The sequence below is a fragment of the Sebastes umbrosus genome, chromosome 2, assembly GCF_015220745.1.
Source record: "Sebastes umbrosus isolate fSebUmb1 chromosome 2, fSebUmb1.pri, whole genome shotgun sequence".
In the NCBI taxonomy this organism is placed as follows: domain Eukaryota; kingdom Metazoa; phylum Chordata; class Actinopteri; order Perciformes; family Sebastidae; genus Sebastes; species Sebastes umbrosus.
Genome location: NC_051270.1, coordinates 25,735,900 through 25,762,820, shown reverse-complemented (window position 1 = coordinate 25,762,820; position 26,921 = coordinate 25,735,900). Strand labels below are relative to the sequence as shown.

General features: G+C 40.2%; 1 protein-coding gene across 9 annotated transcripts in view; it reads right to left on the bottom strand.

Moving 5' to 3' along the window:
* Positions 1-26,921, bottom strand: part of sox6 (SRY-box transcription factor 6) — a 154,842-nt gene that overhangs the window by 107,692 nt on the left and 20,229 nt on the right. For 6 of the 9 annotated variants that reach the window (XM_037790351.1, XM_037790329.1, XM_037790360.1 and 3 more), the window contains 2 exons: positions 24,395-24,464; positions 14,214-14,265 (listed from right to left, as the gene is read on the bottom strand). In XM_037790351.1, the coding sequence (XP_037646279.1) occupies positions 14,214-14,248 (35 nt within the window). In that variant the 5' untranslated portion in view covers positions 14,249-14,265; positions 24,395-24,464. Of the gene's footprint in view, positions 1-3,519; positions 3,725-14,213; positions 14,266-24,394; positions 24,465-26,921 lie in introns of those variants that run through there. The other 3 variants (XM_037790387.1, XM_037790369.1, XM_037790379.1) reach the window with 2 other exon arrangements.

The following is a 26,921-nucleotide window of genomic DNA, read 5'->3' as shown; positions in this document are numbered from 1 at the left end:
AGAGTGGGGCCCCCCTTTTTGTTAAACAGTAAACAAAGCGCCATTCAGGCAAGGTCCATTCTGTCATTTATAAAGATAACTTCTTCTGTGCGCTGGAGAGTTTGCAGCAAATGGCTGCACTTCAACAAATCGAGTGTAACATCTCTCACAGTTGCCAGAGAAGTGAGTTGAGGAGCTGGCTGGGGGGTGAAGAGATGCATCCCAAGTTACCAAAGAGATGCACAATAAGTCTATAGGGAGCATGGAAATCTCAAAAGGGAGGGGAAGTTAAAAAGAAGAAAGCAAGCGAAAAAATTAGACTTTTGGCCAAATACTCAAGGACAATAGCTAATTATGAAGGAGAAATGTTGCATGGAGCCATAAAAGCATGTGCACTGGGAACCATGAATGGTTTATGAAAGTAGGGGGAGGTAATTTCACTGTATGGCGGGGGAACTATGGGCCTCAGTCTTTGGTCTTGCCATCATGAGGTCATCATTGGCAACTTTAATGCCCAGCAGAGCTGAGGTTGGTACAACTGCCGTTGGTTTGGACATCTGGAATGTCGACACACAGTGGCCTACTCTCTGCGTCACTATCCTTGTTCCTTTCTTTTTTCCTGGTCACCAAATTGGCAAATTTGAAATGTGTACCGAAAAGAAAAGCGATTTTGTTCCCTTTCATTCTCATCTCATAAATAGATTTCTGCAGCTAGGGGGTGGAAAAATTGAGGAAATTACCTTCAACACTGTTGTAATTAAGCTGCTCTATTCTTATTCTAGGGGCGGTGAGGACAACAGCTCATTAGCTACAGTTAGACCCACCTCTAATTCTTTAGGGTTTTTTCCCTTTTCTGCTATTTTTTTTTTCTCTGTCTGAATAAATTAATGGTATTCATTCACACACAAGGGAAGGCACACAAATGTGTCTCCCTTTGTGACAACTGGACTTCTTTTCCCTCTTTGTCTTTGGGCTCTTGTGTGTTTTTTTGGGTTTTTTTTAAAAGGACTGTGAGAAGAAGGGCCGGGATAAACTCGGGGAGGGGAGAGAGTAGCCACGTTTCATGTGACACGTCAATTGGAAAATCAAAACAGGGGTAGTTCATTTGCTCCACCCAGATGAGGCCATCTAGCCGAGCCATGATGAATAGGGGTCAGGCAAGCCACACCTCAAAGATTTATGATTAAGGCTTATTATGTTGGGAAACTGACATTGATTGCTGATTTAAACCACTGAAACCAATTAATTTGCCAGTGCTGAATAGAAAGCATGGTCAACAGTGTGTGTCATTCTGACAGGTTGGACAGGAAGAAGCCGAGCAAAAGTGAAGGTCTAAATGAATAGCTGGCACCGGGCCCTGTTTGGAGGTGGTTAAAAGTTACCGTGAGTGATTGACGGCTGATACAAAAAAAAGAGAGAGTGGAAGAAAAAATGAGATCTGAAGAGCAAAACCAGAAACCCCAGCCACTGATCTGAGTAATTGCCCAAAAATTTGGTTCACAGAAGACATGTACAAGCTGCTGTTTTAGCAATGGTAAGATGGTTTCATTCATGGGCCGGCACTGAGAAAACCTGAGTAAATGAATGTGAAACATAGCCCTAATAAAATCAGAGAGCTGACAGACATGGTTGAACAGAAAAATGTGCTGTATTTCCACTCCAGGGAAGCGGGCACTGTAGTGGATTATACGCTGACTAAAACTCAAAATGCCTGAGCAGTCCACGCTGCTAATCATGTGTCCGACCCTTATACTCTTCTCTGCATTTTGTCCAGAGCGATGCATAAAAAGCCGCAGGAGCCGCAAGTGATATACCTACCACAATCTATTACCCAAGTGATTTCTGTGCGTGTGTTCACAACAAAAGCCACATTACGCTCGGTTGCATGTTATTTTTCTCTGTGGTTGTCGGTGGGAAGCTTGTGTTTACTAATACCTTTTCCTCTGTGTTAGTCTCTATTGCTGGCTCGCGCAGAGGACACAATGCATCATGACAGTGCTTCAAAATGAAATCATTAACTAAATTGCTTTCTTAAAAAGCCACAAGTGTGCGGCAGGATTTGTGTGTGTGTGTGTGTGTGTGTGTTTGGCTGTGGGCCACGGGCCTCTGGTTCCCAGGCAGCCTCTGCCCTGGCTCTGTTGTGGTTCCCTGCCACCACACTCATTATGCTCAGCCTCAGCACAGCACGGCGCAGGGCTGCGGCTCGCCTCGCCTCGCCTCACTCACTGGGCTGGTAGGGAAATAATCTGGTAATCTCAAACTACTCCTCCATTTCAACTGGGGCCCCATTCACACAAAGAGACCCTTTGTCCTGAAACATTTATGACCAGCCTTTGGATCTCAATCAGGGAATCAATCAAAAACACATTAAACAAATATGGTTTTATATTTGATGTTGAAAGCTTAAAGGGAATTTTCTGTAAAGCTGACCTCTGATTTTATACTCCTGTGATATCAAACAACAATTCCTGCTGTGCCTTTCATAAACCTTAGCAAACTTAAATAATGGGGGGAAATATCCATATCACTGTCAAATATCTATGAGCATAAATTTTATGCACAATAAAAAACAAATTCATTATATGTAATTTACACACCTAGATAAATGCACACGTGGACTAAAAAAAAAATACTTTCTGTACACTTTATCAATCTGCCTGAGATAGATTTCAATAAACAAAGCAAACAGAATGAAAGGCAAATAGGGAGTGAAGGACAGACAAATATTTGATAAGATAGGGACAGTAGCTGAGCTGTACAACAGGGTAGCTGAGGACCCCAACTACCCTCACACACACACACACACACACACCTAACCCTCAACCCCTGACTGTCTATCTGCTCTCCACTGAGCTGGAGGTAGCAGATGTGTCTTTCACAGCCTGCGGAGTGTGTAACCAATCTGCAAACAATAGTTGGAACTTGACAAAGGTCATTGCACTTGCAACACACTTTTTACAGTAAAGGGCAGTCAAAGCTCATTGGTCACTTAGGCAAACCATGCCCTTTTTTTACTCTGCCGACCGCAGAACAGGCATTTAATACTGAACACAAGCGCAGTCCATAAATTGTGTATTTTCTGTCAGTGTCAAGCTCATTAGTCCGCCACTATAATGCCATCTGAGCTCCTCTGTAAGCCCCTTAACAAAGTTTAAGTCACCTTTTTGATCTCCCGTTAAGCTAACAGTTGGTGTAAACATGTTCAATCCTATGAACGTAATAATATACATGTGACCAGGTGCCACAGTGCTGAAATCCTGCTCGGAGTCTTAATTACAACAGACAGCCATGACAGTGAAACAGATCCAGCATCAGCCACGCTCTCTAATACCTGCCACAGTGACCACAGGATGTGGGGCAACAAAAGATTTTCACAACATACCTGATTAGTGTCTTTGTTTTAATACTGTCTTAAGCTAATTTAAGGATTCAGTTCAACACATTTAAAAGGGAAAATTAAAAAAAAAAGTTTCTCAAATATAGTGAGGAAAATGTATGCCTAAATGAACAATGTGGAAAAGATTTTCGCTCTTGACTTACCAAGAAGTGGTGTCAGGTGTGTGTAGCCAAGGTAAACGTCCCCGGTCTTTATCAAGAAAAAAAGGCCTGCCTGCACACTGACAAAAAAAAGCGTCTTCTCCAGATACAAAAAGGGCAAAAAAAATGTAAATAAAAGCTGAATGTTTTGGTCGTAGGACCGTCGTCAGCAGAACTTACAGCACACATTATTCGACAGACTTAAATAGACTATCAAGCAAACAGTAATGGCCAATCAGAAGAAAGAAGGTATGAGGCAGAAGGTGTGTTGAATTAATTAATCAACTAGTTGGGTGTGGTCAAAAAGGCCCCAAGAGTATCTTAATGAATGCTGTCATGAACACTCGTATGCATCAACATATGTAAACTTATATCTATTCATATATGTGTGTGCAAAACACAAAGATTGAGGACATAAATTTTGCAAATATCAAAACACATGCAAAAGAGTGAAAGCAAAAATGAGAGCATGGTGCATCACGCCCATCCCCCATGTTTCCTTTCTTGCTGCATATCTATTATTTTGATATTTGCATTGTTTCTTGGTTCAAAGCACACTCACCAGTCTGCACATTGAGATCACTTCCATTTAGGTCTGTCAAAGTTAACACGATAATAACGCGTTGACGCAAATTAGTTTTAACGCCACTAATTTCTTTAAAACATTAACATAATCGATATTTCGGAGGTTGTACCGGGCTAACTTTGAAAGCAAGAGTGAAGATACTGGTAAAGATACGAAAAAAAAAGCCTAAGAAAACCATTGGTATCAACCATGTCATACTAGCTTGTCGCAAAGGAGGCTAAATAATGCTCCAAACTTGCGCTAAATCTTGGCGAGGAAAAACTGCCATGGCCATTTTCAAAGGGGTCCCTTGACCTCTGACCTCAAGATATATGAATGAAAATGGGTTCTATGGGTACCCACGAGTCTCCCCTTTACAGACATGCCCACTTTATGATAATCGCATGCAATTTGGGGCAAGTCATAGTCAAGTCAGCACACTGACACACTGACAGCTGTTGTTGCCTGTTGGGCTGCAGTTTGCCATGTTATGATTTCAGCATATATTTTTTTATGCTAAAGTCAGTACCTGTGAGGGTTTCTGGACAATATTTGAAATTGTTTTGTGTTGTTAATTGACTTCCAATAATAAATATATGTATATACATACATTTGCATAAAGCAAGCATATTTGCCCACTCCCATGTTGATAAGTATTAAATACTTGACAGATCTCCCTTTAAGGTACATATTGAACGGATAAAAAAATGTGAGATTAATTTGCATTAATCCTGATTAATTATGGACAATCATGCGATTAATCGCGATTAAATATTTTTTATCGATTGAATAAAATATTGAATGTATATCCCACAAATCTTGAAATATAAAAATATCAACCTCTCTTTAACAATTAAATAGGTAAAAATCAAATGAAGCAACATTTGATTTGTTTATTTTATGTGCCTGTCTGGGATCGTGTTGTGCGGAGTTTGTGCAGTCTATAAACCCTCCTCTCTGGTGTCAGCAGGGCAGCGGTCCAGCATCAGCCTGGCGTATCAGCTATAAATGGCAGCTACATCACTGCAGCTCAGGCTAAAAATACAGGACCCGGTTTCTTCCGTTTCCCTGTATTCTCAATTGTGTGTGAAACTTAAGTTGAGACGCGCTGTAAAACTGGCTTTATGTGGGAAAAAAATAGTATTGGTTTTGGACCTGTTGAAGTAACAAATCCCCGGTATTTTGACAGCAAAATGCAAAAAAAAATCACAGCACCTTTTCCTCTCTGCTTGTGAGCCAGGTTTTAAGAAAGCTCTCTAAAAGCTATCAAAAGTTCCAAATTTTCCCACAACCAACTCCTGTGGGTGTGCCTGCAAAGTGCTTCACTCCCCCTCTCTTGAAAAGCTCTGAGGGATTGCATCATGGGACGGGGTGTAAAACGATGGTAGCAACATACTGTAACATGGGGGAAATACCTCATGTCGGTTGATTCATAAACACCTTGTGCACTGGCTGGCTGGCCTCTCAGACTGGTCTGTGCTGCGCTGGGTGTAATGGTAGAGCTGACTGAGCCCAGTGCCAAGTCCCTACACTGGCCTGAGTGCTGTTTAGAAGCACACACACACACACACGCACACATACACGGAGTCACACAGATTATAGCGTGGCTCTGTTTTAATTGAGTCTCAGCCTTTGTGGTGTCTGTTATCTCTGACTAATAGCATACATTGGCCCTCTCTCATTATCAGAGTGGGTCTTTATCAGAGACCCTTGTTTGATACAGTTAGAGTTGACGCATTATGAACCGCACACCAAGAGTCAGCAGCGATCTGCATATTCAATAACTTCCGTAATTATATGCGCAATTCATCAGATGGGATGTGATTGCAGGGGAAGTGGAATAGAGTGGAATAGAGAGGAGCAGAGAGGTCTGATTCCTGGAGGACTAAAGTCTAATCACAAAACTAACATGATAATTGAAATCTAAATTGAAAGGCTTAGCTCTCAGGGAGAGTGTGTCAGACGTGGAGTGTAGAAGCGCTATAGTGAGAGCGAAAGAGAGGGAGAGAACGAGTGGCAGGAAAAATAAGATTTAAACTGTGCGTGTAGCGTGTAGTACACAAGCCGCTAACAATACACACATGACGAAATAGGGGTGCTTCACGAATCATACCAATATTATACCAAGCTCCAAACATGTCTCCATAATCCGGTTAGGAGGTAAAACTAGCTGGAAGTGAGAGAGCTTTGGTGGGAAGATGTGTGGAGCATTTACACAAAAGTCATGAAATTTGATCTTTAAATATTTCAGTCACTTTAATGCACATATCCAAATCCTCATAAAAGTGGCCACGTTTACAATCATTGAACACTGGTTATTTTAGTTGTGTTGTGATTACTTACAAGGCTGCCCAAAGTGAGGCCCGCAGGCCAAAGTTGGGCCGTAATATAGGTTTGAGTTGGCCCGCCAGATATTAGCGGGTGTTTTTTCATTTATTTTTTAATTAAAAGAGGCAATCCCAACCGACTGTTTTCAGAGGCTCGGTTTTAGAGCTAATAACATACTGGTATCATATGAGACTAAAGGAAAGGAATCCATTGGTACCATGTCATGCTAGCTTGTGGGAAGGAGGCTAAATAACGCTCCAAAGTCAGGCTAAATTTCGGCGAGGGAAAACTGGCATGGCCATTTTCAAAGGGGTCCCTTGACCTCTGACCTCAAGATATGTGAATGAAAATGGGTTATATGGGTACCCACGAGTCTCACCTTTACATACGTGCCCACTTTATGATAATCACATGCAGTTTTCAGCAAAACATGCAGGTTTTTTTTAATGCAGTGTAAATGTGTTATTTTCGCCTATTCTGAAAATGTTACATTTGAATATTTCTTGAACAGTCTTGGAATTGCATAAATTGGGTATGACTGGAAATTAGCCCAGTTGTATTCAGCAGGTAATGGGTTAATTATGTAAAAGCTAAAAGAATATTAAATTAGAGGAACTTGGGATCCTAGTACCATTTTGCATCTTAACAATACAATACAACAGGTGTTTGCTTTAGGCCCATTGACCACCATTAAGTTCCAGTTTTGGCCCTCCGTAGGAAAAAGTTTAGGCACCCCTGCTCTAAAATAATGTAGAGTTAACTCATGCAGTTCAATTAGCGATTCTTTAGTAACTGTCCTATCTTATATGAGTAATTTAAATCCATTTAAAACAGTCTTTTTTTCCTTTTTTTGGTGTAATACTTTATGAACAAGTAAGGGCAAGTATGACAAAATTCAGGGATATACAGACGTAGGCAAAATTGTTGGTACCCTTCCGTTAAAGAAAGAAAAACCCACAATGGTCACTGAAATAACTTGAAACTGACAAAAGTAATAATAAATAAAAATTCACTGAAAATTAACTAATGAAAATCAGACATTGTTTTTGAATTATGGTTCAGCAGAATCATTTAAAAAAACAAACTAATGAAACTGGCCTAGACAAAAATGATGGTACCCTTAACTTAATATTTTGTTGCACAACCTTTTGAGGCAATCACTGCAATCAAGTGATTTCTGTAACTCTCAATGAGACTTCTGCACCTGTCGACAGGTATGTTGGCCCACTCCTCGTGAGCAAACTGCTCCAGCTGTCTCAGGTTTGAAGGGTGTCTTCTCCAGACTGCATGTTTCAGCTCCTTCCACAGATGTTCAATAGGATTTAGATCAGGGCTCATAGAAGGCCACTTCATAACAGTCCAATGTTTTGTTCTTAGCCATTCTTGGGTGTTTTTAGCTGTGTTTTGGGTCATTATCCTGTTTGAGGACCCATGACCTGCAACTGAGACCAAGCTTTCTGACACTGGGCAGCACATTTCGCTCCGGAATGCCTTGATAGTCTTCAGATTTCATTGCACCCTGCACAGATTCAAGACACCCTGTGCCAGATGCAACAAAGCAGCCCCATAACATAACCGAGCCTCCTCCATGTTTCACATTAGGTACAGTGTTTTTTTCTTTGGATGCTTCATTTTTGCGTCTGTGAACATAGAGTTGATGTGACTTGCCAAAAAGCTCCAGTTTTGTCTCATCTGTCCAAAGGACATTCTCCCAGAAGCTTTGTGGTTTGTCAATATGCATTTTGGAAAATTCCAGTCTCGCTTTTTTATGATTTGGTGTCCTCCTCGGTCGTCTTCCATTAAGTCCACTTTGGCTCAAACAGCGACGGATGGTGCAATCTGACACTGATGTACCTTGACCTTGGAGTTCACCTCTAATCTCTTTGGAAGTTGTTCTGGGCTCTTTGGTTACCATTCGTATTATCCGTCTCTTCAATATGTCATCAATTTTCCTCTTGCGGCCACATCCAGGGAGGTTGGCTACAGTCCCATGGATCTTAAACTTCTGAATAATATGTGCAGCTGTAGTCACAGGAACATCAAGCTGCTTGGAGATGGTCTTATAGCCTTTACCTTTAACATGAAGGTCTATAATGTTCTTTCTGATCTCCTGAGACAACTCTCTCCTTAGCTTTCTGTGGTCCATGTTCAGTGTGGTACACACCATGATACCAAACAGCACAGTGACTACTTTTCACCCTTTAAATAGGCAGACTGACTGATTACAAGTTTGAAGATACCTGTGATGCTATTTACAGGACACACCTTAGTTTAACATGTCCCTATGGTCACATTATTTTACATCTTTTCTAGGGGTACCATCATTTTTGTCCAGGCCAGTTTCATTAGTTTGTTTTTTAAAATGATTCTGTTGAACCACAATTCAAAAACAATGTCTGATTTTCATTAGTTAATTTTCAGTAATTTTTTATTTATTATTACTTTTGTCAGTTTCAAGTTATTTCAGTGACTATTGTGGGTTTTTCTTTCTTTAACGGAAGGGTACCAACAATTTTGCCTACGTCTGTATATATATATACACATACAGTATAGTTTTCCTGGTATATAGTTTTCCTGGTCATGGACAGAGTGTGTCAGAAGGCAGTTCAATAACGGTTCAATATTCCACACTGTCTCCATCATCCCTCTTTTCTTGAGTAGGCCGTGTTATACGTGGCCTTTAAATTCAAGAGGTGACTGAAATAATTGCTTAACAACAATTGTGTGAAAAGGGAATGTCTGCTCTGCATTGAACAGAACGGTCCTCAGCTTACACGAGTGTCTAATCACTTTAAGCTGTTCATTTATCCTTTTACCCGGCAACACTTTGCTACGTCACAGCCTATACAGGAATGTAAATGTAGAAAAAAAAATGGCCAAGTAGCAAACACTTTCTGTGGAATCATACATAATCATATAAATAATCTTCTTTTCAGATGCATCTAATCAGAGAAAGCATTGTGACGGGGCGTTGCACTGGATTAAAGCTGTCCTCCATTTCACCTTAACTCATTCACTTCTCATGTTTTCGTCATTGTGAAGGAAGAAGAAGAGGAAAGAGAAAAGTCCTCTGTCCCGTTCTCCTCTCCTCCCCCCTTTCTCCGCCGTCCCCCCCGACCACAGGATTCATATTCATCCCTCAATAACGTTTAATTAGTAATGCCAAATTCATTAACCTGTACTGCTGTTACGCTGGCCTCAGCCATAAATTAGTTTAATGTGAGCCGACGTATTGCAGCTGTAATAAGGGACATAAAACTCAAAGAGAAACACACACTGCTCCTCCATAGTCATGGATCATTATAACTCAGTAGCGTTTTAGAGCGGGAGCATTCCTGCAGCTCTTTAGCAGCTCTTAACTATGAGCCCATCAAACACTTTTATATTGTTGTAATGGTTAAGAAAATTATTGGAATGCTGGTGGAAAAAAAAGAGAATGTTATGAAAATGCATTACAGCATTTTCATCACCACTTCTCAACCTCAAGATTTCCAATGCTTCATCTAAAGTACATATAATATCATCGAGTGTTCAATTATAGTCGAAAAGAAGCTAAAAAATGCTGTTAAGTGCATTGGTTGAATATTATTTATATTTTTAAGATTCATGGAGGAGTTAGGGTGCCAGAAACTAATGCAGAATTGGTTGTATGAGTAAAAGGAGATGCAAGAGACAATTCCAACAGCTTCTGACAGCTCCTTCTAATTGGCCCAACTCTTTGGCATCTTGTTTGTGTTTATTTAATCAGCTGAGGGAATGTGTACATTCTGGCTGTGGGGCATATTACCCCCTTTATCACGAGCAGACATATTACTAGCAGCCTTTTCTGTCAATCTTGTTTTCTTTTAAAAATCTTTAAAATGGACAAACTTGAGGTTTTTGTTTCTCGTGCAGACAAACGGATCCAGGAAACAAGCCGCTATTGTAAAAACCTGAGACGACCTTCGCTGTCCTAGGATTACACGTTGACCTTTCTGCCCCTCTATCCCCCAGTGATCTCGCCTAACAACTCGCACCAAAGAGCCTATTAGGCCTGGATCCCACTTTGTTGTTAAAAAGGGTCTTGTCCTTTCAGAACACTCACTTCCTCGCTTTCTGTTTTTTCAAGCATAGGTGGCGGAGGAACACAAGTTCATTGTTCCCTCGCAGATGGAAGTTGGAGTTACCAGGGTAACAGCTCTAATCCTCCTTTTTTTACCACTTTTTTCATATTAACAGCCTATCGAGTGCTACCTTTTAAGTCACAGGCAAGAGCGCTCGCTCACTTTTAATTAGCTATGATTCTGTTTGCCAGGAGACAGCGAGATGAGCTAATCGAAATTTACGAAATAATGACGCACTGCGAGCAGCTACTTCTCTCTCCTGAGGCCTGCTCCAAGAATAACAATAATGAGGCCATTATCGAGGATTGCACTTTAAAACGCTGCCCTGCCACCAAAACAGAGGACGTAATTGTTCTGGTGTTTTCCATACAATCAACAACCCATTGTTGATGACTTGAGAACTAAGGGAGCAAAGAATGGGTGCCATAATGATTGGTCTGTGCTGCCATGAAGATCCTGCACAAAGTGTCCACTGAGGAAGGACCTCGATAGACTACTGATTTGCTTGTAAGAGCTCTGGATGAAGACAACTGTCTGGCTTTGTAAAAAAAAAAAAAAGTCCTTTCTGCTTTTTGTCTGTCTTGCCGCTCAAATAGCCCCCAAGCCGCATTAGAGAAGAACCATTCATACGGTGAAAGGCTGGGAGTCACACAGACTCATGTGAAGGGGCCACATAGTTGCTGGAGAGAATGGCCATTTATATAACCTCCCGCCATTTCACAAAAAAATACAACTAGCAGATGATAATAAAAAGGTGTGTTTGTTATCTACAAGAAGAATAATGTATTAACATTTGAACTTCTATTCATATATTTAAAAAAAGTCAATTTAGTTCACTACTCATATATGTCAACTGAGCTTTATCCCACATGTCAAGATGACTCAATTAGATAATTGCATATCTATGCTCCAAAACTAACTGCATTACAAATGCAGCCCAGCCATTTGGAAATTAAAACACCCCAAAGAGAGAAGATTATGATAAATAGAGGATGGAAATTAAAATATTTTGTCAAAAAAGGTCTAAACTTAGTGGGTGAGAGCTCAGCGGGTTTGTACAAACACGGTGCTGCACCTATTAGCCGTGCTCCATTGTAACGGAGTGAGAGAGACAGAGCTCGAGGGCAGGAGGAATGCTAAGTGGGCCCCTTAGCCTAGTCAACCTTCAGTGGGTTTCATTTATCTTCATCTTGTTAGACTAAATTAATTAACAATCTCAATGTTACACACTTTCTCCTTTCATTACATCAAATAATGGCAGAAATGTAGGGGGAGGTCCTGCCCACTGGGAGTAGAGAGACTGAAGACATCTCTCTCTCTCGCTCTTCCTCTGCTTATCGCTCTCTCTCTCTCTCTCTCTGTTCACATCTCTCTTCCTTCCCTTTTCTCTCTCACCCTCAGTCTCTTTGAGTACACAAACAAAAACCTGTTAAACGTCTTCCATAAACATATAAAAAATTGATCTAAAATGAAAACACAACAAAGAGAAAAACTGTCAGGCTTACAATAACACAAGCATGAATAGTTGTACGCTGCACATTGTATACTTTAGTTCAGAGAACTTTTGGAATTATTGGGAATTTTCAAAAGACAAACTTTGACTTGAACATATAATAGACATTTCCCCATCACATCTGAAGCACTTTTAAAACTCACTGCATGTATGACTCAAAACCAAACTTGTGACTCATTACAATAATGAAAAAGCACATCCGGTGCGCTACTGAGATGTGACATACAGTGTATAAAAAGTCAATAACATCTGCACATTGGAGCAGAAATGCATGTTCAGAAAGCCCCCTTTGACCTAATTCAGTTGCTTGGGAAAAAGATACTGGGATTCTTCACTGGAGGAATGTCTGAACTGCCACATCCATCCACCCCTGTTTCTATCCTTTTCTCCCTTTTCACCCCCACCCCCACCCCACCCCCACCCCTCAGCCCACTCCAGGACACAAGTCTTATCCAAGCAAAAAGGGCTAACCCTGAAGCAAAGCCTGCCTTTAATCTTGGCCTGATTGTTGAGGCCAGCGTGCGTGATATCTGTCTACTGCCGCTTCTTCTTTAATTAAAACAGACATTGACAGAAGGATGTGGATTAGCGGTGCAATAATGTGTTTACTTTGAATAATCACAGTGTTTCCTCACAGCTACAAGAACAAAAGGAAATTGTTGAGAAGCACCCAAGGTCAAAGGTCACTTTTTTCCCCATTTCTTTTGTAGATGTGAGATTGGATGCAGAAATATTCCTGGTGAATTTGAGATATGCTTCTGTCAGACCTCCTCCAGTGTACAGTACATATTTAGTGCAGTCAGTTATCCACCAAACAGGTGCTGAGAGTTAAACGCTGCCATTCACTTTGTACCGTTAAAAAAAAAAAGCGGAAATGAGCATAGGCAACGCGCTCTTAAAAACGTAACATGCTGTATGCCTGAATAACTTCTTTCAAACCAGAGCAGATATACCACACCAAATACATTTGTGTCACCCCTTAAAAGATAGAACAGATAGTGTACATTTCTGCGTTACATATAATATTTATTTACTGCATCAAACAGTATCAAGTATTTATGAATGTATACTAAATATATGTAATTATATGTAAGTGATAAATGGCTCTGGTTGAATATAATAAAATAAAAACACTGTTTCAGTTAACAGACATAGATGCATATGAAAAAGTCCTTGTTAGTAAAATGTATACAGTATAATTCTGCAAGATTAAATGCACAATTGGTCGCAATTTAAATTCTGTCAGAGCTCAACCTGCTTTTTTCTAAAGCTCAATCTTACTTTTAGTATGACTTTAAATGATAAATAACATAAATTTGAATGCATGAATCCTATTGAATTCCTGAAGGACATTTTGACTAGCGAGAGTAATGGTATCAAATTGTCCTTTCTTTTTAAAATGCCCCCAACAGTTCTGAGGGAGAGAAAAAATGCTGTTAATTTAATCAAATAAGTGACCTTTTGAAAAAGAAATCAAAGAGGATTCATTAGCTTTAGTAAAGTTTGGCTGACAGCAGCTTTGAAAGGCAGATGCTGCTGCTGTGGCTTCTAATGAGCCAGCCCTAATTAGGGAGCAACGCTGGAGCCTAGAGAAGGTAGTCGACTAGGAAAGGAGCCAATGGTAAATACACTCTCTTATTTACTTCCTCCGTGTGTAATGACAGCACAAATTTTTAATTAGAATCACAGGAAGGGTAAAGACAAAAAATGTAAATCTTTATGGTAGGTTGAATACAAACAGGGCACACAACAGGAAACAACAGCACATCACAAGACAGCGGCTGCCTCACCCCAACACCCCTGATTAGGGCGGTTAGTGAGGGAGGGGGGGTCAGACAAAAGCATGCAGTGTAAAGACACAGAAAGCCTCATGTGCAGGTCCTTTAAAAGGAGAGGCTGGAAAGAAAAAAGGGGGGACAGCTCATCTACATGTAACTTGTTGATGTGTGATTTCAGTCTGACTCACACTACACGAACACAATCATAACACACAGCTTGGGTAAATATGTCCATGTTTGACATTGTTCAAATACACAGACACATGGGTGCACACACACAAACATGTGCACACACACAGTACAAAGTCTAAAGCTAACAATGTGTCAGAAAGCATAACCCCTGTTAGCCCGCCACCACCCCTTGCCCGACCTGTATGATCCTAAATGGCAACAACAGAAATGAAACTAACCTCAGTAAAAAGCTGCTACGAAGAAAGCCCTCCATGTCAGCGTGTTGGGGTTCTGGCAGGAGAAAATCACAGAGAACCATTTTCACTATGAAACGAGTGATAATCAAGAAGAAAAGGGAGAAAGAAAGAAAGAAAGAAAAACACACAGAGCATACATCTTCCTCCTATAATAAGGCCTGTCTTTAATTAAAGCAGAAATATGGCTACGAAGCCGTCCTCTCTTTTTATGAACTGACATCATTAATTATACCTCTTTCCATCGAGGGAGTGGATTTGCATACAACATCGGTTTGCACTGAGAGCCTGATGATATGTTTGCATCAAATAAACTCTGCCTACTGATCTCTATACGGTCTTTTTTTCCACGGCTGTGTGCAGATATATACATGGGACATCCAGCTCTGTAACCGCAGATCCCAGAGCAGCCCCATGTCTGTTCAGAGCAGCTAACGGTGGTCCAGCTGCAGCCCATGTGTGGCGAGGGTGCTGTGGCTTCTGGGAGCCCGGCCGCAAGGGACCCAAGCTGGGACTAGCAGCGTCAATGAGGCAAAAGGATGTGGTCATGATGTCACCACTTGTAGGGGTCGTTCAGAAGCCTTACCCACAAAATACTGGAGACACATGGCTAAAAATGACTTACAACAGGTTTCCATTAGCCTATGTTATTGGTCTGTATAATATACAATTTTATTCTGTTGAGATTTGTAAAATTGATTGGTGGAAATTGATCCATTATGTTTTGTTTTAAGTGGTAAAAATGAGCAGCGATTCCAGAAAAACAGATTTGTGAATGGAACTTTTGTTTCTCAGATCTCACAACTAACCTTGTAAACGATACTCAGCCACTGAAATGTGACGAGGAGATGTTGCAAAAATATTTTCAGCATTATAATGTGTTGTTTCACTTCAACATTTCATCACTCCACCATCCTTTCATTCAACTTCTTAATTTAAGAATTCAAGAGCTTGCAGATCAAAGTTCCTGCTGTTAAAATCACTACTTCTTTAACACCAACAGAGAGAAAAATACTCTTATTCTGACACTCTGTCATGCATATTATCATGAATAACACAGCAACACAACAGCAAATTACATCTCAGCCAGTGGTGGAAAGTAACTAAGTACATTTACTCAAGTACTGTACTTAAGTACAAATTTGAAATACTTGTACTTTACTTGAGTGTTTTGATTTTCTGCTACTTTATACTTCCACTCCACTACAATTCATGGGAAATATTGTACTTTTTACTCTATGACATTTATTTGATAACATTAGTTACTAGTTACTTTACAGATTCAGATTAAGAATACAAAATATAATCAACAAATAAATGATAATATTATATCAATTAGACTTTATCCTCAGGGGAAATTCACAAGCTACCCAGCAGTATATAAATAAATAAATAAAAAAAGCCACACATTTGCAACATTAAAGTGATGAACACATAAATGCATCAATAATCATAATCCAATAATATAATGTACATTATTCTGAAATGGGCCATTCTGCATAATGAGTACTTTTACTTTTGATACTTTAAGTATATTTGATTTAAGTATATTTGTTATAATTTTGTAGTTTTTACTTAAGTAACATTTTGAATGCGAGACTTTAACTTTTAACAGAGTATTTCTACACTGTGGTATTTCCATTTTTACTTAAGTACAAGATCTGAGTTCTTCTTCCACCACTGATCTCAGCCCTTAAACACCTTAAGTTTTAGTGACATGGGTTTAATTTGGCGTTTTCTCTCCTCTTGCTCTCGTGGCTTATAAGACAAAGCCTCTGAGAGAATGGAAAGAATGAGCCGGGCCCAAGGACACTGTGCCTTTGAGTCTGGCCAGCACTTAGCGAGGCAGTGGATCCACAAGGCCCAGAGGGCTCAGCCGAGACTTTTCTCACAATAAGGTGTCTGGGGAGGCGGGAGTGGCATGGCTAGGGGCGCTGCAGCAGCTCTGCTCTTTTCTCCACTCAGCTGGGCCGTAGCAGCGCACATAATACCATCACCATGCCACAGCACACAGAGCCAGTGACAACGTGAGAAAACAACCGTCAAACAGTGCAGAGCAGATCAAGCGTGTCTCCTCACTTCTGAGTGCAAAAAGCACACAGGCGGCACACACAAACTAAAACAATTTACCAACACAAATGTGAATTTGCTCTGAACTTACAGTATATGCAAACAAGAAATTAGGAAGAGGAATAGAAACAGAGTTTGATGCAGAAACTCATAACAAGTCACACTGAATGTGTGTTTATTTATTTTTACTGCCACCTGAATCCCTCAGCACACTTGCTAAGTAGCAGCAGAGAAAATGAAATAGATTAGGCTATGCTCAGTTTCTATCTTTAATCTTTGGTCTTATTCCATAACCCTTGTTCTTTCACTCTCTGTGTGCTTGTTTCCTCAGCTGTGTCTGCTGTCTACAGTCCCATTGTGGTCAGAAACAACTGAACTTAGCCTATGGAAGCAAAGGTGCGGTTTGGAGAGCAAAGTGACCAGGAAAAAGTGACCGAGCCACATTGTATTTGCTCTTCTCCAAACACACAAAAAAACAAGAATGTCTTTAAATTAAGGCTGGGCCACAATTCAAGGGCAGGCTTTTTAGAAGCAGGGAGGATAGACATCACTAAGTTGGCCTGGACCAGTCTGAGCAGCACAGCAGCCCTTTCGAAGAATGAGCCGCTGCCAAAAGCTGCCTCTGCCTAACCAAGTCTCCCACCATCTGCAACAAATGTGCTCTATTAAAGCAGTACCATATGGACAACAAGCTAGCTATTAACACGGCTTCAGCACATCCCCTTAACCTAGCCCAGATTTTCAAACTTCCAGTCAAATTGACTGCTGATTTAATGCACCGCCAGCAGCCATGTGGGTCTTGGCACGAGACGGCGCTCTCAGCCTTCAGTCATTAACAGGCTCACGTAGCGCGCGGCGCACAGCGAGACACAGAAGTTAGCCACACAGATCCTACCGGTAACTACATCCCAGGTTACTTGTTATATCCCCCTTAAACAAAGCCATATGAGAACACGTATCCAAAGAGGAGGATACAGAGAGAGAGGAACTCCAACCTTCTTAAGACAAGTAAACCAGAGCTCAAAACACTCTATTGTGCGGAGTGGAAACAAGCTTATGAAGCAGATCTACCCACAGAGTGGCAGCCTAACTGGTGGCTTATGTCTCAGTTCTTCCACAGTGATGGAGAGTGCATTTGCTCCCTCTGCATGGATCCAAAATGGCAGTGATTAACCCTGCAGGGTGTGGGGGGGGGCACTTTAATCCCTGTGGGCCGGGCGGCCATGTTGACGCCTCTCCCCTCTCTGAGTCATAGGAGGACCCACCCACCGCTCACAAAGCCATGCTCTCTTCTCCTCGACCATGACGCCACGGCTATGAGCCCTCTGCTCTACGACCCACAGACAACACACACACACACACACACCAAATCAATTAGAGTTCTATGGTTTTAACCCGACTCCAAAGTTCAGTAAATTTTGTTTGTTTATCTTTTCTCCTCCTGTCTCAGCTGCTTCGATACTGTACGTAATTAGAGTGGAAACACATTTCTGCTCTCAGAAGCCTGAATGTCTACAGAGCTGTGGACTTACAGGGACAAAGTCTCGGCAAAAGTACCGAATACAGTTCTATTTTACATTTTGATTTTAACCATGTTAATTATTAACCAATTTTGTTCTCTATGATAACAATATGTCTGCCTGTACACACCATCATACCACACCAGGGAAGACTATCAATTAATATAATTTGTTATTAATATCTATTGTTATTATTTTAATTTTATTTTAATCAGAATTCACGTTGGATCTGCTGAGGATTTATCCAAAAACTGAAACACATTTAGACCTTTTATGTTAACTCTTGAACATGAAACATATACTGTAGATTATTGTTCCACAGCGTCTCTGCCAGTAGTGTCCCTATGCAAATTGAAGTGATAAGCTAAAGACTTCCTGATGACAGTCTAATTAAATAAGCCTTTCAATGCTCTCAGTGGAGCAATGGGATGTGTGAAAAAGGTACTGTTGGTTTGAGACGAGGGAGATCCAGAGAGGGGGAAAAAAAAGCTGTCCAAGCAATCCCAACATCCCAGCAGACAGCTTTACGCCAACTCAACACCCAGTCACATGAAATATGGTGATACCTGGTCCGGCACGTGTCCATACACACACTGACATATTTGCATTTACACCTAGTGTAGTAGCCGTGCGTGCACACACACAGACACACCTTATGTTACCTTTACTAATGGCAATAGTGTCCCATTGACCCCCTCCCCCATCCCCTAACACACACCGCACATACACATACGCTTGCATGCACACACACACACACACCTCAGTCAGAGCTGCCAGATGAGTAGTGAATTAATTTGTGTGAGCCACTCCAACATTAGGAAGGTGTGTTGAAAGGTGTCTGCTCATGTTTCAAATTAAACGCGCTGCTGGTCAGCATTAGCACCTCGCCACCCGTCGGCAACTGACACTTAGGGGGCTGGGGGGGGATGGGAGGAAGGAGGGGAGCCCATCCGCCGTTCACACTGGAATAATTAGAACATGTCAGGAAGAATTAATTTCCTCATTTTTCAAAAGGATACACAGAAATTACCATGTTATTATATGACAGGGTCCCTGGGAGGATTGGATTAAATTTGATTTCTTGCGCAGCCCACACAACAAATTAAAGTCATAAATAAGATGGAAAGAAGCGGGGCACAGAGCATATGTTTATGGCAATGAGTGAAGCCAAGGGACCAGAAACAACTATCTTCATTTCATTTTATTTAAATCAGGCCGACACCGTGTGTCTGAATGACAGCAGTTGCTAATGGGTCGAGATTAGAGGCTTCTTGATATTAACACAGAGATCAAACAAATTTGACTAAAAAGCAACGGAACGTACAGCGTGTATGCTACTAGATGAGCCTATTCTGCACAGCACGAGCAGCTATTGCTTGATCTACTGTAGGTCTTATCACAACAAAACATGCTGTATTTATTTTTCTTTGTCCACCGATTTCTGACTCACAAATTCAGCTTTTTCTAATAAATATCACACATGTCACAGTCAGAGTATCAGCCTGTTTGAGAGTTGTCCAATTCAGTTAAACCCCATTAATTTTGCAACACTCAACACTCAACAAGAAAGTTAATGATTGAATTTGCTACAATGAGTGTCATACTGACGGCCTAATGACACAAATGTCAAGTATAGAAACAATGGCATTTGCAAATTGATTCTATATAAAAAAATATGTACCTTTGTATCTGTATTAAAGGGGACCTATAATGCTTTTGTGCTTTTTCCCTTTCCTTTAGTGTGTTGTATCGTTTTTGTGCATGTAAAAGGTCTGCAAAATTACAAAGCTCAAAGTCCAGGCCAAAGGGAGTTACTGCCTGAAACGTCCCACCTTTTCTTCCGTAACGTGGTGATGTCACCAAGTAACACATTTGCATAACGCCCTCAAATAAAGCTAATTAGAGTGGAGCTGGAGCGTTGGTTCAGTTGATCAATCACAACAGAGTGGGCCAGCTGACCAATTAGAGCACTCTGGGCTTTTCGAGGGGGGGGGGGGGTGCTGCTGCGCTCAGGTATAAGAAAAATTAAGTTTTTTGAACATTAAAGCATGTAAACATGTTCTAGTAGAAACCCAAAATACATGTATGCACCTGAAAATAAGCATAATAGGTCCTCTTTAAAAAAACAGATTATCCTTCATATTGTATGCTTTCCCAGAGGGGTTAAACGCACCATGAAGGAAAAAACAAAGCTTCTCAGAAGAGAAATAAAGGATAAATCAAATTAGATCTTCTATTTTGGGTGAGATTCATCACAATTTAAAAAGCATATTCAGCTGACCCAGTCTAACAACACAATACCGGACACCATGTCTCTTCTAGGGGCTCACATTAGACTTGTTACAATTTAATACCGGCTTGCCTGGGAAGAGTTTTTCAACTCTTTCAAAATGGGCCGTCATTAGAGTCTAGCACTCCCCCGGGCACCACAAACTTTAAATAATTTGCGAATCAATTAACTGGCTACTCTCGACGCAACAGGGATTTCACACTCCAGGGTCGCGGTGCATTATCAGTTGGAGACGATTCATGGCGTTTTGGGAGAAAAGTTCATGGTTGAAATCATTAATTCATTTTACCGGACTTTTAGTTATGCATTACTTTCCACAGCTGGGGTAGCAAGAAGATTAATGGCACGTTCTTTGGTCCTGTTTTCTGCCGTATATAGCTGCTAGGTGAAACTCTGTCCTACGGTATGAGAGAACATACCTTGAGAAGCAGGACAGCAGCCAAGTCCATATTAGGTTTTTATTCTTCTGAGAATGAAATAAAGTCCATCAAACCTTCAAATGATAATAATAATAATAAACTCAGAGGTTAGCTCCTTTTCATGTGATTAAATATAGACCGTACTTAATCACCCACTGTAAAGAGAGCCTAGACAACAACCCACCTAATCAAATTGCCAACACTAAAAGCATATTAAGCACTTCAAAATGTGGTCATTCATGAGTAATACAAGCTATTAATTGAATGCAGAGTTTAGGATGATGGATAAAAGTTCAGGCGGGGTTTTCCACATTCTTGCCAGGTAATGACATGTACAACAATTAGTTTTCCAGATTCTCACTGGGATCCTCGGAGGTAATCGAGGCTGATGAAATTAAAATCTTTGTTAGGCGCTCTTTGTCAAGCGGTCTCCGTTCAGCAACATATTGACCATAATCACTGCAGGGTCAGCGGGCTGAAGAGGCCCATTTGGTAAATAATAGATGACGAATAACCATTCAAAGGTTATTCATTTTCAATTTATGGTGAAGTGCTGTTTATTTAATTTCTGACAGAATGTGTCCCCCGCATCTTCCCCTTGAGTGGTGCCACCGATAGCGAGAGCGGTGAGACCATGAGGCTGTTGATCATTAGTTAAATGGGACACGCTAACAAAGAGTGTATATGGCCTCTTCAGATGGTCCAATATATTCTCAGGTGTTTCCAAATGAGATTGCAGGCGTGTAATTAAACTTGTTCCATAAGCGCTCCAGACACAAACTAAATTACTTGCTGTCGTGTTTTGAGATTAATTAAACCTGTAGGTCAAAGGATCTAGACATCGGATTGTATGAGGATCCGACTTAATGTCTCAGAAGAGCGGGATGGCAATGAATGCCAGCCCACTACGGCTTCATGTGTTACTTTCTTTTATAATAAATACTGACAGGTGCCTAATAACATTACAGTAACTTAATAACATAACCATTAACACTTTAGTATCAAGTCTGTATTATCAAAACTTCAGGAGGCAATTTATTAGCTACCTGAGGAGGAGTATTTTTAGCTGGAGCAGCAGGGGGAGGTAGACATAGCTGGCGACCATAGACTGTATATAAGAAGTGGACGTAGTCACTGTGATGTCACCAATTGGTTTGTGGACTGCCGTTCTGAAGCCTTGAGAGTCATTTTGGCCATCGCATCTTGGTTTTTTGCAACCAGAAGTGACACGAGAGGGTGGAGCTAAGTACAACCATATGCTGAATAAGACATTTTTAGGCGACCAAAAAGGTTATAATTAACTTTCATGAACTGAAAACACACTGTGAAAGGGTTAAAGTTCGAAGACGAAAACACGGACAACTCCCAGACCGGACGACGGCGTTTTAGCGACCTGTCAATCAACCAGAGGAGTCGCCCCCTGCTGGTTATAGAAATAATGCAAGTTTAAGGCACTTCAGCATTGGCTTTACTTTTCCAAATCGGAGGTTGCCCACTGTTGGCGACTAGCACAAGTAGATTATTCATATCCTGTTAAGTATTTGCAATTTTTTCAAAATTATTTTCAAACGAGCATAGTATAGCTTTGGTAAAGTAAATGATCAGGTATATAAGACTTGCTCACCGCACTAATTGATTCAGTTAGCTAATATTAGTGTATTGTTCTTAACATTGCATTCAATTGTGCTCATGTTCTAAACAAAAATGGCATCTGCTCAATGCAGTACATTACTGTATTTCAACTGAGAAGTGCTTTATTGTGGCCACTTTCTGATTTTATTATTACATCTCTGTCAACAACGTGTGCAGCAATGTCTTTTATTGATGCGTACACATGGCTTTTAATAACTTTGTGTGATTAATTAGATGCTCTATTTGTGTTCATCTGACTGATGATGACATAGTAAGACCATTTTACGAGGTCGAGCCATTCACAACAAACTCAACTAAACTAGCGTGCAGCAGCAGCAGCAGAGGAAGCTCGCTGGTAGACGGGAGACAGTGTGTGGTGTGATTAAACAATAGTAAACGGCCATGAACTTTGAATTCAGGGAGACATTTCCCAGCTGTTATTGAAGAGCTCCTCAACCACATTAATATGACTCCCATGATATCTCAAACTGACATTTCAAAGAAGAGAATAATATCAATGAAGTTCCTCGCCTTTATTTGCCTAATATCTAAGATACATTTTTATAAGAAAACCTGCACGAGCAGCAGCTGAGCAAAGATTGTTTAAGTAATATTTTTATAGATGCAGAGAGGACTGAAGTATTCTCTGTTCTGCTTTATTCTTTAAAGCAAAATGCTGTGTTTCATTGCAACTGTTTTACTGTATTGCTTTGAAATTCAAACTGACATATATTGGTCGATCGGAGTTATACAAAGCTTGATCTGTGACTGACCCGGGTTTAACGTAGGTCTCATACTGCTATGGTGGAAAAGGAAGCTTTACGATACACACAGTTGATAAGTATTATGGCATTATCTAGTATTATCTAAATGTTGTTGCATTAACTTTTCATAATGAGACCAAATAGAGTTCCAATTTATTGAATTTTGTTGACAATCATGGATTAACCCATGAAAACATGAAAGTGTGCGATAGTGGAAACACTGTAGTCGTCAAGGTTCAAATTAATTTTGGGCATTCAAAAATATGATGGAGATGGAGATGTTTGGATATTTTAATGGAGTTCACTCCACATTAGCTGTGTTTCCGTTCAATTGTCAAGCGAATTTTAAGCAAACTTTTGAAATGTCGCAAAAAAAGAAAATGGGAATTAGGCCCGTTTCCATTTTTATCAAATGGTTTGGAGCGAATAAACTCGGCTTCTTGGCTACAGAGTAGTTTTGGTCAGAAATTGGCGCTACAGGTTACGCATGGCTGTAATCTGCCAGTAGAAGAAGTAGAGGTTGTGAACTGGAAACAAAACAAGTCGGCTTGGCCATCTAATCCATGTACGAAAGAAAAATGGAGAGAGGTCTTCAGGAATTTGTTTCAATTAGGCAAGTTATAGTTGTTCTTTCATGTCAGCTAGTATAGGCCATGTTTCATGTTGTCCGGAGTCGAAGACAAGCATTCACACATGATGGGAATATCCGAGAAGACAGTGACAGCAGGAACAGCTAATCAGTCATGTGAGTTAAATGTTCGCTACGTTAGAATTTATTCGGCAAAAGTGTTTCCATAATCCATTTAACGCATCAACTCTTTTTTGACAAAAAACACATCACGCAATTGTAAAAACTTTAGTTTAAAGTTTTATAGAATTTTGGCGTTTCCATACAGCTTTTCTAATATAATACTTCAAAATGCGCGTAAAAATACAGCTATTGTCACAACAATACTTGATCTTCCAATATTATTTCCAAGGCTTATTCTCAGCTAATCACATTCAAGGTTTCACACTTGTAAAAAAATTCGAAAAGACTTTTCTCCAAAGGCTGATGGGTATTTTATATAGTGGAGGACCTTTTCTTCCGTAAGGCTTTAAATAGCCATATTAAGATACTTACTATTAATAAATATTAAAACCCTGATTTTACCTTAAAATTGCAACTCTCACACACACACAAGAGAGTGGATTATATCACACAAGGAGCAGTAACATGTAAAAGAAGGAGAAAGAAAAAAAGAATCACACAACACAATATTGAAGCAAAACAAAATGCAAGAAAAATAAGTTGGTGGATGTAACGTTTAAAAGGTCTGTCAGTAACTTTGTGCCTATATAACTGTCTAATTGTGCATACATTGTGTGCCTATCCGATTGTCCACCTCATTTGATGCAGGTGTTCAGTGTGGATGAGAGACAGCGGGGGTGTACGAGACAGAAACAGCTGAAGAGGCAAATTGATACTTACAAAAACTGAAAGACTCAATCCCCAGCTCCCAGCGATCACTGGTCGGCTGATTTTGAATTCATGTAAAAACCTGAAAGCAAAAAGAGAACAGAAAAGGGGCTGTTTTTAAATGTGTCTGCAATATCACATGATTGTTATTAATAACTACTGTATAAATATCTTGCATTTGATTAAACCATTTGTGCTCGCAACTGGAAATTGTATTGGAAGTGCTCTTTGGGCATGCCAAAGCATGAATGTGAAGCCATTTTCAAAATCAGACAAACGGTTTTGAAAAGTGAGGTTTTCTTATCATACTATATCTAGTATTTGCACACACATTACTTCTGTTTTTGCAATATACTCTATTATATTTTAGGAAAAAACAGTAGTCTCATGAGCCTAAATCCCATATATAGTATGATAAGAAAATTGATGTATCTCAGAAACTACAAGGAGCACAATCAAGTATTTGGTATCTATGAACTCATAACAAGTTGAATATTACAGATATGCACACATATGTAAGGAGAAAAAAAGGAATAAATACTATGGAAACTATTTAATAAACACAATGTTTGCGTTTTCCTTAACTTTTCAAAAATCCTGAATTTGGCTATTAATGAAAATGTGATTTTTCACTTGCCCAAATTCAAATTTTGAACCAATCAGAACAAATATTGTGGCATTTTTCCTCCTTCTTTCTTTTAGGCACAAATGGGTTAAAAATCCACAAAAAATACAACATTAAAATATGGTTATTAATTATTTGGATTGCTTTCATTTGATTAAAAAAACATGATTACATTTGGAACATGGTTAAAATCAACAAGAGTGCTAGATAAGTGTATTTACCTACATCAGGACAAACAGAGAGAGAACAAGAGGAAGAGAATTGAGGCCATAGTGGCTGTTGGCTGAGGGTCAGAGTCTCCACAGCTGAGCTAATGTAAAACAGCTTTGTTAGTGTCTGACCTCCAGTCCTCACAGCTGTCACCAATGGGAATCCGTCCTAGACAATGTTTAAAATCTGCTTCTTTGCTACCTCATTAATCTGTCTTCCAGTTGGCGGATTCCACTAATAAACAGCTTTCACATAAAGCGGTTGTTTTATTTAATTTTGCTTTCTTTCTTCAAGCGCTGCCTGCTAATGATTTATTTAGGGGGCCATGCTCTGCTAGTTTCAGCATGTCTGCTGAAGTGCTGCAACTTAAGAGCTTTGTTAGAGAACGCAGGAATAACTCCAATAGAAGTGATGAAAATAAAATGAAAATAGAGAGATAACCACTCGCTAGCTGGAGGGATGGGGACGCTGTAAGCTCATTCATGTTCATTTTCTCACATTATCTTGTTTTTCACAATAAGCCAAGATCTCATTACCAGCTGATTTATACAATTAGTCCGCCTCAGCACTGCCAATTAAACAAGGCCAAGGGTTTTTTAAGGTCACGCTTAACTGATCTGTCACTAATTTGCACCGCAGCACCTCAGTCTCCCCATCATCGGGGCCAATAAAACCACCATCAACAAGACCAGATAAATGTGCCGACTGCCACGGCATTGTTGTCGGAACGCAGCAAGGAGTCTGCTACGTGGGAGGCTGGAGGGCTAACAGAATGAGCCAGATAAAGGCAAGAGTTACAGACGGGTCTGAATGTGGCAGCCTTGAGGCTGGAGGTGACAATGGGGGAGAGGGGACCCAGGTGACCCCGGCTGAATGGAGAGCTGTTACATGAATAGCACCTCGGAGTTTAAAGTCTACTCCTGCCTCTCCAATAACGCTAAACACACACTATTCCACTGTTCTGAACTATGCTCCAGCTGCAACCACCCACTCCTGTACACACACACACACACACACACACACACACACGATTATCTTGTATTAGTAGCTATTCACTCGACACAACAATCCCTGCCTGCTGGATAAACCACATATTACATGGATGGTAATTTATTAAACCAGCCTTTGTCAGACATCTGACTATAGACTTAATTCCTGTTGTGCCTAAATAAATGAGAGCTCTTATAATTACACAGAGTAGACATTAACAAACCTTTGAATCCATAATCTGATGTTAATTGGGAACAATGAGGTAAATAATAAATGGGGAGATGTATTCCTTTTTCATTGGTTATTTAAGTCAATTATTTGTGTGAGGGAGAAAAAAAAAACAAAGGAATTTATAATTGCAAATAATGAGAGAACCCAAATGATATTATAATGAAGCTAATGTAGTAATCCCTGCGGTGTAATAAGAGTCAGTGTTAACCGACCTATTGTAGCTGCATGTAGCGGCTTCTTTCCTGCTGTGAATTCGACCTACAGGCAGGAAACATAAAACAGGCACCCACCCATTCCTAATTAGAGGATCTGGGACTTATTAAACACAATTTCAGTCAAGCCCAAATTCTAATTATTAGTTTTATCACAGTTTTCTAAACAAATTGTCAACACACTTGAAACAATATATTTATTTTCCATTATTATTTTTTTAATAAACTGTGAGGGTGAGAGGAAAAGGAAATTTGGCCCCATTAGGCCACA